General features: G+C 49.7%; 1 protein-coding gene across 1 annotated transcript in view; it reads left to right on the top strand.

Annotated features, from left to right (window-relative positions):
• The first annotated feature begins 379 nt into the window (after positions 1 to 379).
• The window catches only part of LOC149437156 (myelin P2 protein-like), a 34,593-nt gene continuing 19,086 nt past the window's right edge, over positions 380 to 15,886 (top strand). The window contains exon 1 of the mRNA XM_089660995.1: positions 380 to 532. Coding sequence (XP_089517121.1) covers positions 460 to 532 — 73 coding nt within the window. The 5' untranslated portion in view covers positions 380 to 459. The remainder of the gene's footprint in view (positions 533 to 15,886) is intronic.

The following is a 15,886-nucleotide window of genomic DNA, read 5'->3' as shown; positions in this document are numbered from 1 at the left end:
TCAGATCCCAAAATGCAGCAGTGTGAACTGAGCATTAAAGTGAAATCTAAAACAATTAAGCTGGATAACAGGATAAACCGCTTAACAGCCCAAGGTTTTGTGGTTTGTATGTATCATAAAAATCAGTTTTCTCAGTGAAAGTCAGACATGTCAATGATAAGTGTTGCTGTCGGCACAAAATGTGGGTGTGGAGTGAAAGCCGCGCTTTTGAAAGAGAACGTGTAATTTCTTGTAGAATCCACCAAAGATGAAATCTGTGTATTCTTGTAAGGTGCAGACCAAGTGCTGAATCAGCTCTGGAGGGAAGAGGGAGGTCATTCTTCTCCCCATTGACTGCTGCTGGTGACATCACTGGAGTTCAGCCCAACTCTTTATAAAGGAACTCTCGTTACTCTTCCCTCACTTTCTATAGTCATCCGATCCTTCTGCATTATCTAGACTCAGAAAAGTGCTGCCGCTATGGCTGAGAAACTGCATGGGTGCTGGAAGCTGGTTACTTCTGAACATTTTGAGGAATATATGAAAGAAATTGGTAAGTGAACTTCTTATTCCACTTTGTCTTGTCCCATTCTGATTGTGAAGATGCAGAAAACTGGCAATGTACATTTCAGAAATAACGGTTTAGTAAACTTTTTTGTACTCTGATGTGTCTCACCCAAAGGGCTTAAAGGATAACGCCACCTTTTGCAAAAATAAATAAATGTACATGTATTTGTAGGAAAAAATGTGTGCATATTAATGTTATGAAAAAAATGTATAATTACAAAAAATTTTAATAAAAAAAAACAATTATATAAATGTATTAATTTTTTTTGTCAAGTAATCCTGCAAAGCATTGTAATCATTTTATTATTAGTATATCCCAGATGCAATGCCAGGCTCCTGCAGACTTCCTCCAGCTTCATGTCCAGGATTTCAATTAGAGAGCTGGAGGAAGTGTCAATGGACTACGAGTGTGCTGATCATGGTGCTTGTATTCCAAGTGCTGCAAGTCTGTCTGCTGCAAGTGCAGTTTATTAATTCACTGATGGGACTTGTAATTTATTCTCATAGATGAATGAATGACGTACTCTGATTTCAAGTCTGCCAGCTGCTGCGGAAGGAGAACCACCCCACCCACTGTCAGAGTTACATCTTACATATAGGTGTAACATGTTTTAAAGGTGGACTTGGCCTTTAATCATAGAGGATGCCCATCAGGCAAACCATGTCAGAGACGTGGCCCTTACGGCAAGATCATGTGTTTCTACTTGTTGGCTGATTATGTTTTGCCTGTGAAGACCTCATCGTTGTGCGGCTTTTCATTTTGATTATAACCAGCTACTGTGTGTGTGTGAAGGAGTGATGGACACCAAGCTAGCACCCGATTCCAGCATACAAGGAGAATGCTTGGAGGGTAGGAGTGGTGCACGTTTCATTGACTCCAAAAACTTTCAGATTAACGGCCAGTTCACACCATGCCCACACATGAATCGCGCTGTGCGATTTAGACTGCATGCAAAACACACTCCATTTGCAATCTGAAACTGGTGTCCGTATTGAGCTAATGACAGCCTGAATGCAGGTCGGAAGTGCAGTGCGTTTGCCTGCACCTGCCAATATGGGATCACATGGTACTCTTGTACTATGTGATCTGATTGCAGTGTGTTTTAGAAAGTAATGCATGCACTGCTTTTGGTGTGGGGTTTTTTTTTTTTTTTTTTTTTCCCCATTCAAAAATGAATAGGCTGAGATCACAATGCACAGAACAGAAAAAAAAATGCACTGCAACCAGATTGCATGGTACTTCTGTATCTGATTCAGTGCAGGCAAATGTGCTGCTTTTACGGCCAGTGTTTGAGGTGTCAGTAGCTTTGCATTGACATCTGCAGCATATCTCAAGGGCAGTGTGTTTTGAAAACTAATGCGGGGTCCGGCACCACGTTCCAGTGTGAATGAGCCCTTAAGACACACTTGCATATATGCAATACATTATATCACATATTTACATTCATTGCTCTAAGGATGCCCATTGCAATCAAAGGACTTCCAATGCACCAAAATGTCCCCAAAGTTTTGCTGCGCTACAGGGCATTGCCATGTCATGGCAGATATTAAAAAATACATATGACTGCAAAGCTGTATTTATTAATACTTGGAAGTATGGGTTTTTTTTTTTTACTTGGTATCAGAATTTTGCAGTTACTGTATAGCAGAGCTTAGACTAGAAGAGGGAGAAGCAACAAAAGGAGCCAGTCAGTTGTTCTACAGTACAGGTAACATGCTAACAGAAGATGTACATACATAGATTCAAAATATGTATTTCTCTGGGTTCCTGAAGTTCATCGTAAGAGCTCTTTTACACTTGTGGTGGAGCGCTGTGCCCTCTGAAGAGTGATCTGCATTCAGATTGCTTTTCAGATGGTATTTACCAGGAGGTGAAGAGGTGTTGTATTGCCTCTTCACTGCCTGATTTAACTGTATAATGATGCACTTCCATTCTGCAATCACATGCAAGTTTGTGGCAGGGCCCTGTTGAACTCAGACAGAATTTCTCAAGCCTGACTTTCCATCCGGCTGTTTTATAGTTTGGGTGGGCAGCCAAGCCGTGACCCAGCTGCCTGTTTTTACCATCTGAAAGAGAGCTTGAGGTTTGTAAAAAGATGTTTCTTTTAGATCTCGTGCACACTGGACATTTTTAAAGCTGCTGTTTGTGGCTTGTGTTGTGTGGGGCTTTTTTTTTTTTTTTTTTTTTTTTTTTTTTTCAGCCAGAAAACCCCAGCATGTTCTCCTATGTGTCCATGCACACATAGGCTTTAATCACCGATTTTTAGCAGGGGTGTTTTCTGGCTGAAAAAAAAGTACTAGTGGGTTTCTATAAGAGTTTTTACAAAAAAAAAAATGCTCTAATGCTGGTAAACATAGTGTTTTTGATAAACCTGTGTTGTTGAGCCAAAAGTTATTGTTGTAATAAACACTAACATGGAAAAAGTGGCTAAATGATAATGCATAAACACTAAACAAAAAGCCGAAAAACCTCATGGTTTTTAACCCGACTTTACACAGCTAACGTTACCGGCATTTTTAAAACACCCAGACTGCGTGAGGCCTTAAAGTGTGATTGACAGCAAAGCCCTTTAGTTTTGGACAGAACGGGGAGGGGTTAGAACAGGTTTTTACTTCTGTCAGTGAGAAGTTTCAGTTTCTCCCATTTATCACAGAAACTGAAAGAAAATCCAACATTTTGGGTTGTTACTGGAACTGAGGGGACACCTTCGCATTTGACCCCCCAAATGGTGGGGGGGGTAGAGTTTTGCCTTCAGTTATACTTTAAAAATTTCCTGAATTCCCCAAAGATGTCCTTTTTGAAGGAAACCTGTACAGGCAGAAATATGTAGGTTTCTGTTGCTTTTCTCTTTCTGAAATGCCAATTGCTTGGCTCTTCTGATCCATTGCCTTTATTACTTTTTGAGTTCTTTGCCTGAGAGAAGTATTTAGATTAGGATTTTGACTTTTGTCTGGATCACTGATTTCGAAAAATAAGCAAAATACAGCCAGGCAATTAGAATTTTCAGGAAGGCAGTAATAGCAGCTGGCATATTTCACTGATACTTATGTAGCGATACCCCCGTAGGGGCTGCTTAAGTTTGTTCACTCCGCCACTCTGCTTCTCAACCCCAAGAACTGTCTCAGCTCCAACTGGCACACCTGGCAATAGTGTAAGTGCAAGGATCAATGAAAAGCACACATTTTATAATAAAACACAGAGATCAGCTTTACTGTAAGACCTCTATGGGAAGTAATAAACATTAACAACAGGTATATGTTAGGAGAATCAAGAGAACAGCAAATACTGTGACCGAAAGCAAACTAACTCACTTTTACACTTAGGGTGCTTTCAGGGGATTCCAACCATGAATTAACCCCAAGAGCAGAGGCAAACACTTAAATGGCAACCTGAAAGTGGAATTACCTCCTCTACATAGATTCGGCTCTATGATGTCCAAGCAGGAGGAGGGCAGAAGAATGACTCTCTATTGTGTCAAACTTCTCCCTTCTAACCCCCGACACCACAAGCCCAATAGGCAAACACTGTATCCAAATGATGCTTAATAGCTGCTTTCCAAGGTAAAGCTATTCCCTCCCACACCATGCAATATAGAGGCCTGAATACGCATGCGCGTGCACGTATGGCACCAGTAACTTCAGTCTCTTGGTAACAGGATGAATCTTGGGATCTTCAGCTAGCCACTTTCGTTGGTGCACTTAAACTCCTTAAACACTTAAAGTATAATTGTAATCCAGTGGCAGTATTTGTATAGCAAAGCGAATACTGTGTCTGTTCAGCAGGGCCATCTACACAACCCAGTGCCTGGTGAATTTGAGCAAGGTATGATGCAGTATGTGTGCAGTGTTCCTGTCATCTGACAGTGGGAAAAAATCCCTCTCACCAGATCCTGTGACAAAGGCCCAAACGATCGTCCTGGAAATGACAGGTTCCTCTGGTCACCTCAGGATGAGCACTTCACATTGTCAGGATGGCCTCTGTACTGTAAGCCACTTCTCTCAGTTTGGATGTTCCCTTGGCTGATGCAGATCACCAAGCATGCAGTGCACTGCCCAAAAGCACTTCTTTGCCAGGTCCAATCTCTCTGCTGCCACATGCAGTCTCCTCTCCTCAGGAGAAAAACCCCAAGATGGATCCCTTCACTCTGCTCTCCCTCAGCACGATGTCTTTCGTAGTTTTTTTATAATTCTATCTCCATATTAGCCTATAAGGCCGTTTCGGTTCAAGACTCCATCGTCCACAATGCTTTGCACCTGCACTTCCTGTTTGACAGAGTCCTTGTCATTGGCTCCTTTAATGGCTCTTTTAATTGGCTCTCTCACTCTCTTACAGTCTGAGAGGAGAAGGAGGGGCTGAAATCCCTCACTGCTTTGTCTGTGTCAGGGCAAGTGTCAGGTTACACAGGAGAGGCCAGTCAGCAGATCACAGCCATGAGACAGGATTAATATCTCCTGCTACACACTCCCCCCACCAAAGAACCTTTGGTCCTCCAAAGGCAGTAACAATCCTTGACCTGGTACATGCTTGATATATACACGCGGAGAAAACAAGTTAGTACACACAGGAAACCAAACAATTTACATTCTCATAAAATCTTGGCAGGGGAACCTCCCACCAGTTAGTAGCCTATAAGCCACCTTAATTGGACTTGCACAGCCAGATGTGTCAGGGGGTGAGTCAGGATTTTCAACCACCAAATCTGTGGTGGGAGGATCAGGTGCTTCAAGAGTCCTTTTAGCGGTGAGAACAACCTCTTCAGAGCTCTCACCCAAAGTATCATATGTTAGTCTCTTTGGCAGGTGAATAACCCTACACTCTCGCTGTTCTTTAGGCTCTGGGGTTGCAAGCACACTGGTCTCTTCTCCCTGAATTTTAGCTTCATCCCTAACTTCCTCTTCAATGAAGGATGGGATGTCTGCAGAGTCTGTTGTCGGCAAAGAGGACTGAGAGTCTTCCAGCTCTTCAATTGGTGGACTCTGAGGCACAAACTCAGGAGCTTCTGGCCTGAGTATCCCGGTGTCGATTACTGTGGCAGGAGAAGGAGGGATAGCAGATTCAAGCATCTGAGACAACCTGTCAGGGATCCCGGCCCCGTCTGCCGCAATCGCGGCTCTGTCCCCCGCGCATGCGCATTGGCGGCAGATCACGCCGGGACACAGGAACTAGGTCCCGGCGAGCCGCGGCTGACAGGACGCCGCGCATGCGCAGTAGAAACCGCGGGCGCGCCTCAGGCGTCCAATGACAGCCGGGGGCGCGTCCTAGCCAGCCAATGACAGTGCAGGGCGCACTATTTAAAGATGCCCTGCACTGTCACAAATTGCCGCAAGGTCTATATGTGATCCTGAATACCTGCTCCTGCTGTGACCCTGTTTTTTTGACCCTGACTACGCTTCCTGCCCCTGTGATTGACCCGGCTTTGTTCTGACTATTCTACCCGCTCCTGTGATTGACCCGGCTTTGTTCTGACTATTCTGCCTGCTCCTGCGTTTTGACTCGGCTTATCCCGACTGTTCCTACGGATTGATTTACCTGGCTGACCCTGCGTGTGACCCGACTACTCCTAGCCCGCCGATTCGGTACCCCGCTTACCCCACGGGGCCACTATCCGTACCACCCTGCTGGGGCCGCCATCCTCTTCACAGCTGGCTCTCCTGGTACCTACATACATCCCCGGAGGCCTCCTCGGCCGCTGGTGGCCCGCTCAGAGGTCGTGACCTGGCCCGGGACTGTTTCAAGTCCATCCCCACCATCAGGGGCCCTGGTGAAAGCACAGCCCGGGCTTAGACCCCACGCTCTGGGTAGGTCTACCAGCTGGCAAACGGAGGGCTCCGCCTGGCGGATCCTAACAGTACCTTGCGGCCATGACAGAGCCAGGAAGTGGACCGGCGTCCCTAGAGGATATTTGCCAGCACCTGGCAACTTTGACCCAGGCTTTCCAGAACTTCCACAGTCGCTGCGCCCGACTGGAAGACCGCATGGAGACATTAGCCCCCCAGACTCCCCCTGCTCAGAGTTCCCCGTCTGTGGAACCTCCCGCTACCCTGGTATCCGGAGCGGTTGCCACACCCTTAGCTCCTGAGCCCCGCGTTCCCCTGCCGGAGCGGTTCCGTGGGGACCGGAGCCGCTTCCGAGCCTTTCGGAACGCTTGCACACTATATTTTGACTTGCAGCCTCGCACATTCTCCTCCGAGACCGTCAAGGTGGGGTTTCTAGTCTCTCTCCTTCAGGATGAGCCCCAGGATTGGGCCCACCGTCTGATGGAGAGGCACGACCCCCATCTTGACTCCGTGACCGAGTTCTTTCAGGCCATGGCCGTTTTGTATGACGACCCTCAGCGGGCTGCTTCCGCAGAGGCTACCCTATACTCTCTGCGACAGGGCCGCCGGGCAGCGGAAGAATACGCGTCCGATTTTAGGCGTAGCATGGGAGACACCAGATGGAACGATGCGGCCTTATGTCACCAGTTCCGCATTGGACTGTCTGAGCCTCTCAAGGACGAACTCGCACGAGTAGGCCTACCTGACTCCCTGGAAAGATTGATTGAATTGGCCATTCAAATTGACCGTAGACTAAGGGAACGTCGACAGGAAAGGAGCGGCCAGGGTCAAAGGGTGGCATGGATTCCATCAAGAGATACAACTCCAGCCCCAGGGAACCATCCGCGAAACACGGAGATGGGAGACAACTCGGAACCCATGCAACTGGGACTGGCCCGTTCCCACTTATCGGTCGAGGAACGCCAGAGGAGGCGCTCACTGAACCTGTGTCTGTACTGTGGGGAAGCTGGTCACCAGGTGTGCTCCTGTCCTGCAAAAACGAGTAAGTCCACGCCCGTTTCTTGTTCCTTACCTGCAGGCAGGGATGATCAGTCTAGTTACCTGGCCATTCCTGTGTCTTTACAGCTCCCCGGAGGAATATTGTCGGTGACCGCGATCGTTGACTCAGGAGCCTGTAGCTGTTTTATTGATCTGACTTTTGCCCACCGGCAAAAAATCCCTCTCCAGACCAAAGAAAGGGGGTTCAACATTTTCTTGGCAGATGGGTCCAGTATAAAATCTGGGGTGGTGGACCAGGAGACACCACCCATTTTCACCACTATGGCAGACCATCACCAGGAGTTCCTCCGTTTGGACGCCATCGCCTCCCCCCTTTTTCCAGTCATTCTGGGGCTCCTTTGGCTGAGGGCCCATAACCCCCAGATTGACTGGGAAAAGGGAACGATTCATTTTCGGTCACCCTATTGTTTGAGTCACTGCCACGTCACAGGACCCATGGTTCCCCGGTTCCTCCTGTGCTTGGACGGAGACACCAATCTATCCCAGGTGATTCCTCCGGCCTATCATGACTTCTTGGACGTCTTTAGTAAGCGGGGAGCTGACGTTCTACCTCCACACCGTCCCTACGACTGCCCCATTGACCTCCTACCCGGGTCGGAAATCTCTTTCGGCCGTATCTTCCCCTTGTCCGAAATGGAATCGGGGGTGCTGAGGGAATATATCGACGAAAACCTTCGGAAGGGCTTTATTCGTCCTTCCACATCCCCAGCCGGGGCCGGGTTGTTCTTTGTAGAGAAGAAGGACAAATCGTTACGGCCCTGCATAGACTATCGTGACCTAAATAAAATTACGGTAAAGAATAGTTATCCCTTATCCCTAGTCCCCGAGCTCCTCCAGAGACTGAGATCAGCAACGATATTCACTAAATTAGACCTGCGGGGGGCCTATAACCTTGTTCGTATCAGGGAGGGGGATGAGTGGAAAACGGCGTTCCGTACAAGATTCGGTCACTACGAATATTTGGTGATGCCGTTCGGGCTCTGTAATGCCCCGGCGACTTTTCAGCATTTTATCAATGATGTTTTTCGCGATTTTCTTGATATTTTCGTGGTAGTTTACTTGGATGACATCCTAATTTTTTCCCCCTCACTGGAGGTTCATCGAGGTCACGTGTCACGGGTCTTAGAACGGTTGCGCCAACACGGGCTATACGCTAAGGCTGAAAAGTGCTGTTTTGAACAGCACGAGATCACATTCTTGGGACTGGTTCTCTCTTCCGCGGGGGTCGCGATGGATCCCCAGAAGGTCACGGCGATCTTAGATTGGCCAATACCCGCCGACAAAAAGGGGGTACAGCGTTTCATCGGCTTTGCTAACTTTTACAGAAAATTTGTTAGGAACTTCTCCGGCCTGGTCTCCCCGATCACGCAACTGACGAAACAAGGGGTCCGCTTTAAGTGGACCTCCGAAGCTCAGTCGGCCTTCGATAAGCTCAAGAGACTGTTCACCTCTGCTCCCATTCTCTGCCATCCGGATTCTTCGCTCCCATATGTGTTGGAAGTAGACGCCTCCGAAAACGCGGTAGGAGCGGTTCTGTCCCAAAGGAATGGTACCAAGGAACTACTGCACCCTGTGGCGTTCTTCTCCAGGAAGCTGACACCAGCGGAGCGCAACTATGACATTGGAGATCGGGAGCTCCTGGCCATTAAAACCGCTCTGGAAGAATGGAGGTATTTACTGGAAGGGGCCACTCACCCAATCCTAATATTTACAGATCACAAAAACCTTGAATATCTAAGGACGGCAAAACGACTGAGACCACGCCAAGCGAGATGGGCTCTTTTCTTTTCTCGATTCTCATTCCATATAACGTACCAACCCGGTACTAAGAATACCAAACCAGACGCCCTGTCCCGCATGTTTGAGGACCCCGACGACGCTGCGGTACCAGACACCATCCTGCCTTCTGGAAGCTTCCTCGCGCTACAAACGGAACTGCGCTCCCGGCTTCTTGATGCTTCGGTAAGACTACCCGTTCCGTCTGGGTCACCCCTCCAGAGCCACGGTGGCCTGTTTTGGAAGGAAGACCGAATCATGGTCCCAGAAGAGGTGCGAACCTTGGTCCTAGGGCATTGCCACGACCATCCAATGGCAGGTCACTTCGGGGTGACGAAGACTCTAGAACTGCTACGGCGCTCGTTCTGGTGGCCGGACATGATCAAGGATTGTGAGCGTTACGTCCGGACGTGTCCCACCTGTCAAAGGAACAAACCCTCCAGGAGTAGGGCATGGGGATTGTTACGTCCATTACCTATACCCAAGCGGGCCTGGCAAATGATAGCCATGGATTTTGTGGTCGAACTCCCACCATCCCAAGGCCACACAGCGATAATGGTGATCGTCGACCGCTTCTCGAAGATGGCGCATTTCGTGCCCCTGGAGAAGACCCCATCGGCACCGGAAACGGCACGGATCTTCATTCGGGAAGTGGTAAGGCTTCATGGAGTCCCCGAAGACATTGTGTCGGATCGGGGGGTGCAATTCACCTCCAGGTTCTGGAACGCCCTATGTAAAGCGCTGGGAATCAAGCTGTCGCTCTCATCCGCCTACCACCCGCAGACCAACGGTCAAACCGAGAGGACCAACCAAACGCTGGAACAGTATTTACGATGCTACACCTCCTATCTCCAGGATGACTGGCTGACGTTGTTGCCTTCTGCGGAGTTCTCATACAACAACTCAAGTCACTCAGCTACGGGTCAATCGCCATTCTTTTCTAATTACGGGTATCACCCCACATTCCTCCCTGATCTAATGCCTGAAAATCTGGTACCGGCGTCGCAAGACATCTTGAACTTCTTTTCCGTCAACAACAAGACTATTCAGGAAGCCATCGCTAAGGCCCAGGAGGACAGTAAGAAGGCTTTCGACAGAAAGAGAAGAGGAGATTTACTGCTTCAACCAGGAGATCTGGTTTGGCTAGCAACAGCCAACTTGAAGATGCTGTGCCCCTCAAAGAAGCTGGGACCCAAGTACATTGGCCCATTTCCTGTTAAACGAATGGTCAACGAGGTGGCCTACGAACTCGAGCTTCCGCAGACTTTCAAAATACATCCTGTGTTTCATGTATCTCTCCTGAAGCCGTCCAGACCGGATCCCTTCCCAGACCGAGAATCCAGACCTCCCGAGGCAATCGCCATAGGTGACCAGGAGGAATTTGAGGTGGAGACTATCCTCAGTTGCCGAAGGAGGAAGGGCCAGACTCAGTTCCTGATAAAATGGAAGGGTTATGGTCCTGAGGAGAACTCCTGGGAACCCGCCCAGGACGTTCACGCGCCCAGGCTCATCCGGGAGTTTTGTCGTGCTCACCCGCGGTGGAGAGATCAGTGGGGCTCCCGGAGGGTGCCCATTGGGGGGGGGGGGGGGCAATGTCAGGGATCCCGGCCCCGTCTGCCGCAATCGCGGCTCTGTCCCCCGCGCATGCGCATTGGCGGCAGATCACGCCGGGACACAGGAACTAGGTCCCGGCGAGCCGCGGCTGACAGGACGCCGCGCATGCGCAGTAGAAACCGCGGGCACGCCTCAGGCGTCCAATGACAGCCGGGGGCGCGTCCTAGCCAGCCAATGACAGTGCAGGGCGCACTATTTAAAGATGCCCTGCACTGTCACAAATTGCCGCAAGGTCTATATGTGATCCTGAATACCTGCTCCTGCTGTGACCCTGTTTTTTGACCCTGACTACGCTGCCTGCCCCTGTGATTGACCCGGCTTTGTTCTGACTATTCTACCCGCTCCTGTGATTGACCCGGCTTTGTTCTGACTATTCTGCCTGCTCCTGCGTTTTGACTCGGCTTATCCCGACTGTTCCTACGGATTGATTTACCTGACTGACCCTGCGTGTGACCCGACTACTCCTAGCCCGCCGATTCGGTACCCCGCTTACCCCACGGGGCCACTATCCGTACCACCCTGCTGGGGCCGCCATCCTCTTCACAGCTGGCTCTCCTGGTACCTACATACATCCCCGGAGGCCTCCTCGGCCGCTGGTGGCCCGCTCAGAGGTCGTGACCTGGCCCGGGACTGTTTCAAGTCCATCCCCACCATCAGGGGCCCTGGTGAAAGCACAGCCCGGGCTTAGACCCCACGCTCTGGGTAGGTCTACCAGCTGGCAGACGGAGGGCTCCGCCTGGCGGATCCTAACACAACCACAGCCAATCCATTCCCATCTCTTCATCTTCGCTGTCCATCTTCTGCAGGCTGAAGCACAGACTGAAACCGAGTCACTGGCCGAGATCTCTGGGGGGCCCTGGATGATGACTGTGGATCTGGCTGTAGTGGCACACGAACTGCTTCAGATAGAGGCAACAAATGATTACGATGCCAAGTTTTCAGCGGGCCTGTGCTTCCCTCTGGCCAGATCTGGTACACTGGGAGTCCTGGCAGCTGTTTGCAGATGACATAGGGCTGCGATTTCCACCGGTCAGCCAATTTGTGTTTTCCAGGGACACCCAGGTTTCTCAGCAGCACCTTGTCACCCGGCTGTAAATCCTGCACTCGTACCCAGAGGTCAAAGTTTCTTTTATTTCTCTGTCCTCGGGCATCTGAGGCAGCTTGGGCCTTGTCATAGGCAGCCTTCAGACTTTTCCGCAGGCGGTCCACATATCCTCTGTGTGAGGTTGCAGAGGTACGGTCTATGGATGTGCCAAAAGCCAAATCTACTGGCAGCCGGGCCTCTCGCCCAAACATTAGACGATACGGAGAGTATCCTGTGGCATCGTTTGTGGTGCTGTTATAAGCATGCACGATAGCTGCTATGTGCTTGCTCCAGTGCTGCTTTTTCTCAGAAGTCAGAGTCCCAAGCATATCCAAGAGGGTTCTGTTGAATCTCTCTGGTTGGGGATCTCCCTGAGGATGGTATGGGGTGGTTCTAGACTTCCTGATGCCCAAAAGATCTAACAGTTTCTTGATGAGACTGCTTTCAAAGTCTCTCCCTTGATCAGAATGGATGCGTTGAGGTAGACCATAGTGCACAAAGAATTTTTCCACCAAGATCTTGGCCACCGTGAGTGCTTGTTGGTCTCTTGTGGGAAAAGCCTGAGCATACCTAGTGAAGTGATCAGTTACTACTAGGATATTTCCCTGTCCACTCAAATCAGGCTCCAAGCTTAGAAAATCAATGCACACCAGCTCCATGGGTCCCTGACTCTGAAGGTGGCCCATTGGGGCAGCTCGGTGAGGCAAAGTCTTCCTTTGGATGCACCTAATGCAGGAGTGACAGTAACCCTCAACTTCAGCTCGCATGCAGGGCCAGTAGAATCTGTCCCTCACCAGGTGGAAGGTCCTGTCGGGTCCTAAGTGACCATGACTATCATGCAAAGCAGTTAATACTGTCTCTCTGTGTTTTTCTGGCAGGAACAACTGCCATCTTTCTCCAGGATCTCCAGAGGGGCCCCTTCGGTAGACCACCCCTTGGTGCAACTGCAACCGATCCCACTCTCGGTGTAGTAGACGGGCTTCCTTAAGAGAGTCAGTGAGGAGCAAGTCAGGGCATTGGCTCTCCAAGGCTTTCAATGCCAAGCTACAGAGAGGGTCTTCCAACTGATCCCTTCGCAAGTCTTTCTTGGAGAGTTTTGGCAGACCTTCATCCCCGACTTGGGTGACGTTGCAGTAACATCTGGGAACACCAGCGGCTGATACTCCAAGGTCTTTGGCCCTGGATCCTCCTCCAGCTTGGTGTTCTGCTCCTTGACATAAGGCTTGTACCCCTTCGGGAGTCAGCTGTGTCCATTCTTCAGTATAGTCCCTGGAACAATGAGGCCTTCTTGACAATGCATCCGCATCTTTGTTTCCAACTCCTGGTCGATATTTCAGACTGAAAGTGAATTCAGATAAGGCAGCCAGCCATCTGTGACCTGTGGCATCTAACTTCGCCGTAGTGAGGATATAGGTGAGAGGGTTATTGTCGGTCTTGATCACAAATTCAGCCCCGTACAAGTAATCTCTCAGCTTATCCACTACTGCCCACTTTAGAGCCAGAAATTCGAGCTTGTGTGTGGGATAGTTCTTCTCAGTGGGTGCCAAGCTCCGACTCACATAGGCAACAGGCCGAGGGTGCCCGTCATGCTCTTGATACAGCACCCCGCCCAACCCATCTCTGCTAGCATCAACATGCAGCTCGTATGGCTTGGTTGGGTCTGCATAGGCTAGAACTGGAGCAGTGGTTAGACTCCACTTCAGCTGTCTGAAAGCCTCTTCACACTGAGCAGTCCACTGTTCTTGAATGGACTCTCTGGGTTTCCTAAGACCTCCAGCTGATCGAACAGGTTTTGGCAGATCTGGGTCATCATCTTCCTCTCCACTCTTCAGTAGTTCGTTGAGTGGGCGAGCTGTTTTAGCGAATCCCTCAACAAATCTTCTGTAGTAGGAACAGAATCCCAGAAATGACCTAAGTTCGGTCACATTAGTAGGCCTTGGCCAGGAAGTGACGGCCTCTAGCTTCTGGGGGTCGGTGGCCACTCCATCAGCAGACACCATGTGGCCAAGGTAATTAACTGAGGGTTGATAGAACTGGCACTTCTCCAGGGATAACTTCAACCCCTCATCATGGAGTCTCTTCAGTACCTTCTCTAGACGCTCTTCGTGCTCCTCCAGAGTCTTGCCAAACACAATGATATCATCTAGGTACACCAATACCTCTATCAGGTTCATGTCTCCCACCGTCTTCTCCATTAACCTCTGGAAAGTGGCTGGGGCACCGGAAAGGCCTTGTGGCATGCGGTTGAATTCAAAGAACCCCACGGGGGTAATGAAAGCGGTCTTCTCTCGGTCTTCAGGGTGCATGGGAATTTGATAGTATCCGCTCTTCAAATCCAACACGCTAAACCACTTGGCCCCTGATAGACTCTGCAAAGCGTCTTCTATTCTTGGGGTGGTGTATTGGTCAGGAATGGTCCTCCTGTTCAGCGTCCGATAATCGATACACAGCCTCAATGCACCATTCTTCTTCCGTACCACCACTATTGGAGAAGCATATGGACTCCGGGACTCTCGGATGATACCTGCCCCTTTCAACTCTGCCAGTTGCTCACGCAGGTCTTCCAAGTCCCCTAAAGGAATCCGTCGAACTCTCTCCCTGAATGGCTTATCCTCTTTAAGACGGATTCGGTGTTTGGCACTTTTTGCACATCCCACATCGAATTCACTCTTGGAGAATGCAACCTTCCATCCCTGAAGCTGAGCCTTGGCCCTTTCCTTCCATTCAGGTGGAAGGGGAGTATTTTCCAGATAAAATTCCTTGGCAGGGATCCCATCTTTCTCTTCCCCCACCAAATCAGATAGTGAGACTGGGGTGGCTGGGTTAACTTGTCCCAACAACATCCGTGCTGGCATCTTCACAGGTAAGGCCGTTATGTTGCAGACACTAACTGGGATTTTTCCATGACTTCTTTGTAACGCTTTAGTTGAAACAACTTCAGGAATTATCTCTACTCCCGAACCTTTCCTCTGGCCATCTGCCTCGACGACAATGAAAGGGCCTGGTTGCTTCCAGTTCAACTTGACGGACGCTTGTAAACAGGCCACTTCACCAGGCTGTAACACCTTCTCCCTTCGGTCCAAACGCCAGATCTTCCCCACTCCTTCAGCTGGAGCTTTCTGTTCTTGCACCAGGCGCTGATAGGCCTGTCTCAACAAGGGGTGCACACTTGTAGTTGAAGTGTCTGACTCCAGAACAACAGGCGTCAACAGTCTTCTGACCAGATCAGTATTGGTTCCTATAATAAGGGAACCCGTACTGACCCCTACTGGGCGAGGACAGACCACTGCTAACGTGTCAAAAGTCTCAGTTTTCCCAGCCACCGAGGGATCAAAAGTCAGCCTGACTGGTAAATAACCGTCATAGGGGAAGTTTTGAGTGCCAATGCCCCATATCTCCAGCTCTTCCAACTTCTGCAAGGGCAGGTGCTTGAGGTGCTTGTCATAGAAGTCTCGGTAGAGAAGGGTCACTTGAGCTCCAGTATCCAAAAGGGCCTTAGTGTAGATTCCCTCTACTTGGATGGAAACGACAGGAGCAGGTCCCACCAGCCTGTCTGGAAGCTTGGGGGTGGTTGGGATCTGAGTCTGTTTGGTGGCCTGAATCCGCACTACTTTCTTGTGAAAATTCTGATCTGGTTTGAGTCTCCTTTGAGTGCTGGGCATCTGGTGTGCATTGATCCTCCGCTGCTGGGCCGTATGTGCCAAAGTAAATGGGGCACTGGGTCGCTCAGAGGCTACAACAGGAGCCTTCTGCAAAGGGTTGAACTTCCGCCGCTGTCTCCTCTTGTGTTTTTTTTATGAAGCTCTCTACTTCAGATGGGCACCCAGTTTGCTCCTTCACCGGGGCCTTCTGAAGGTTTTTCTGCGACTTTCCAAGAGACAACTTCTTTAATGCTCTCACCAACTCTGCAGTAAGGTCTGTCAGGTTCTCTTCATTTGAGCAATTAGCGATTAAATGGCCTTCCTCTCCACAGCGATAACACTTCTTATCGTTAGAGGAGACAACACCCCTTCCTTCCTTGATCAGAGT

This window comes from Staurois parvus, unplaced genomic scaffold (genome assembly GCF_062004578.1).
Source record: "Staurois parvus isolate SC_StPar_1 unplaced genomic scaffold, SC_StPar_1.0 ptg001302l, whole genome shotgun sequence".
Taxonomy (NCBI): domain Eukaryota; kingdom Metazoa; phylum Chordata; class Amphibia; order Anura; family Ranidae; genus Staurois; species Staurois parvus.
This window is presented reverse-complemented; position numbering and strand designations above follow the sequence as displayed.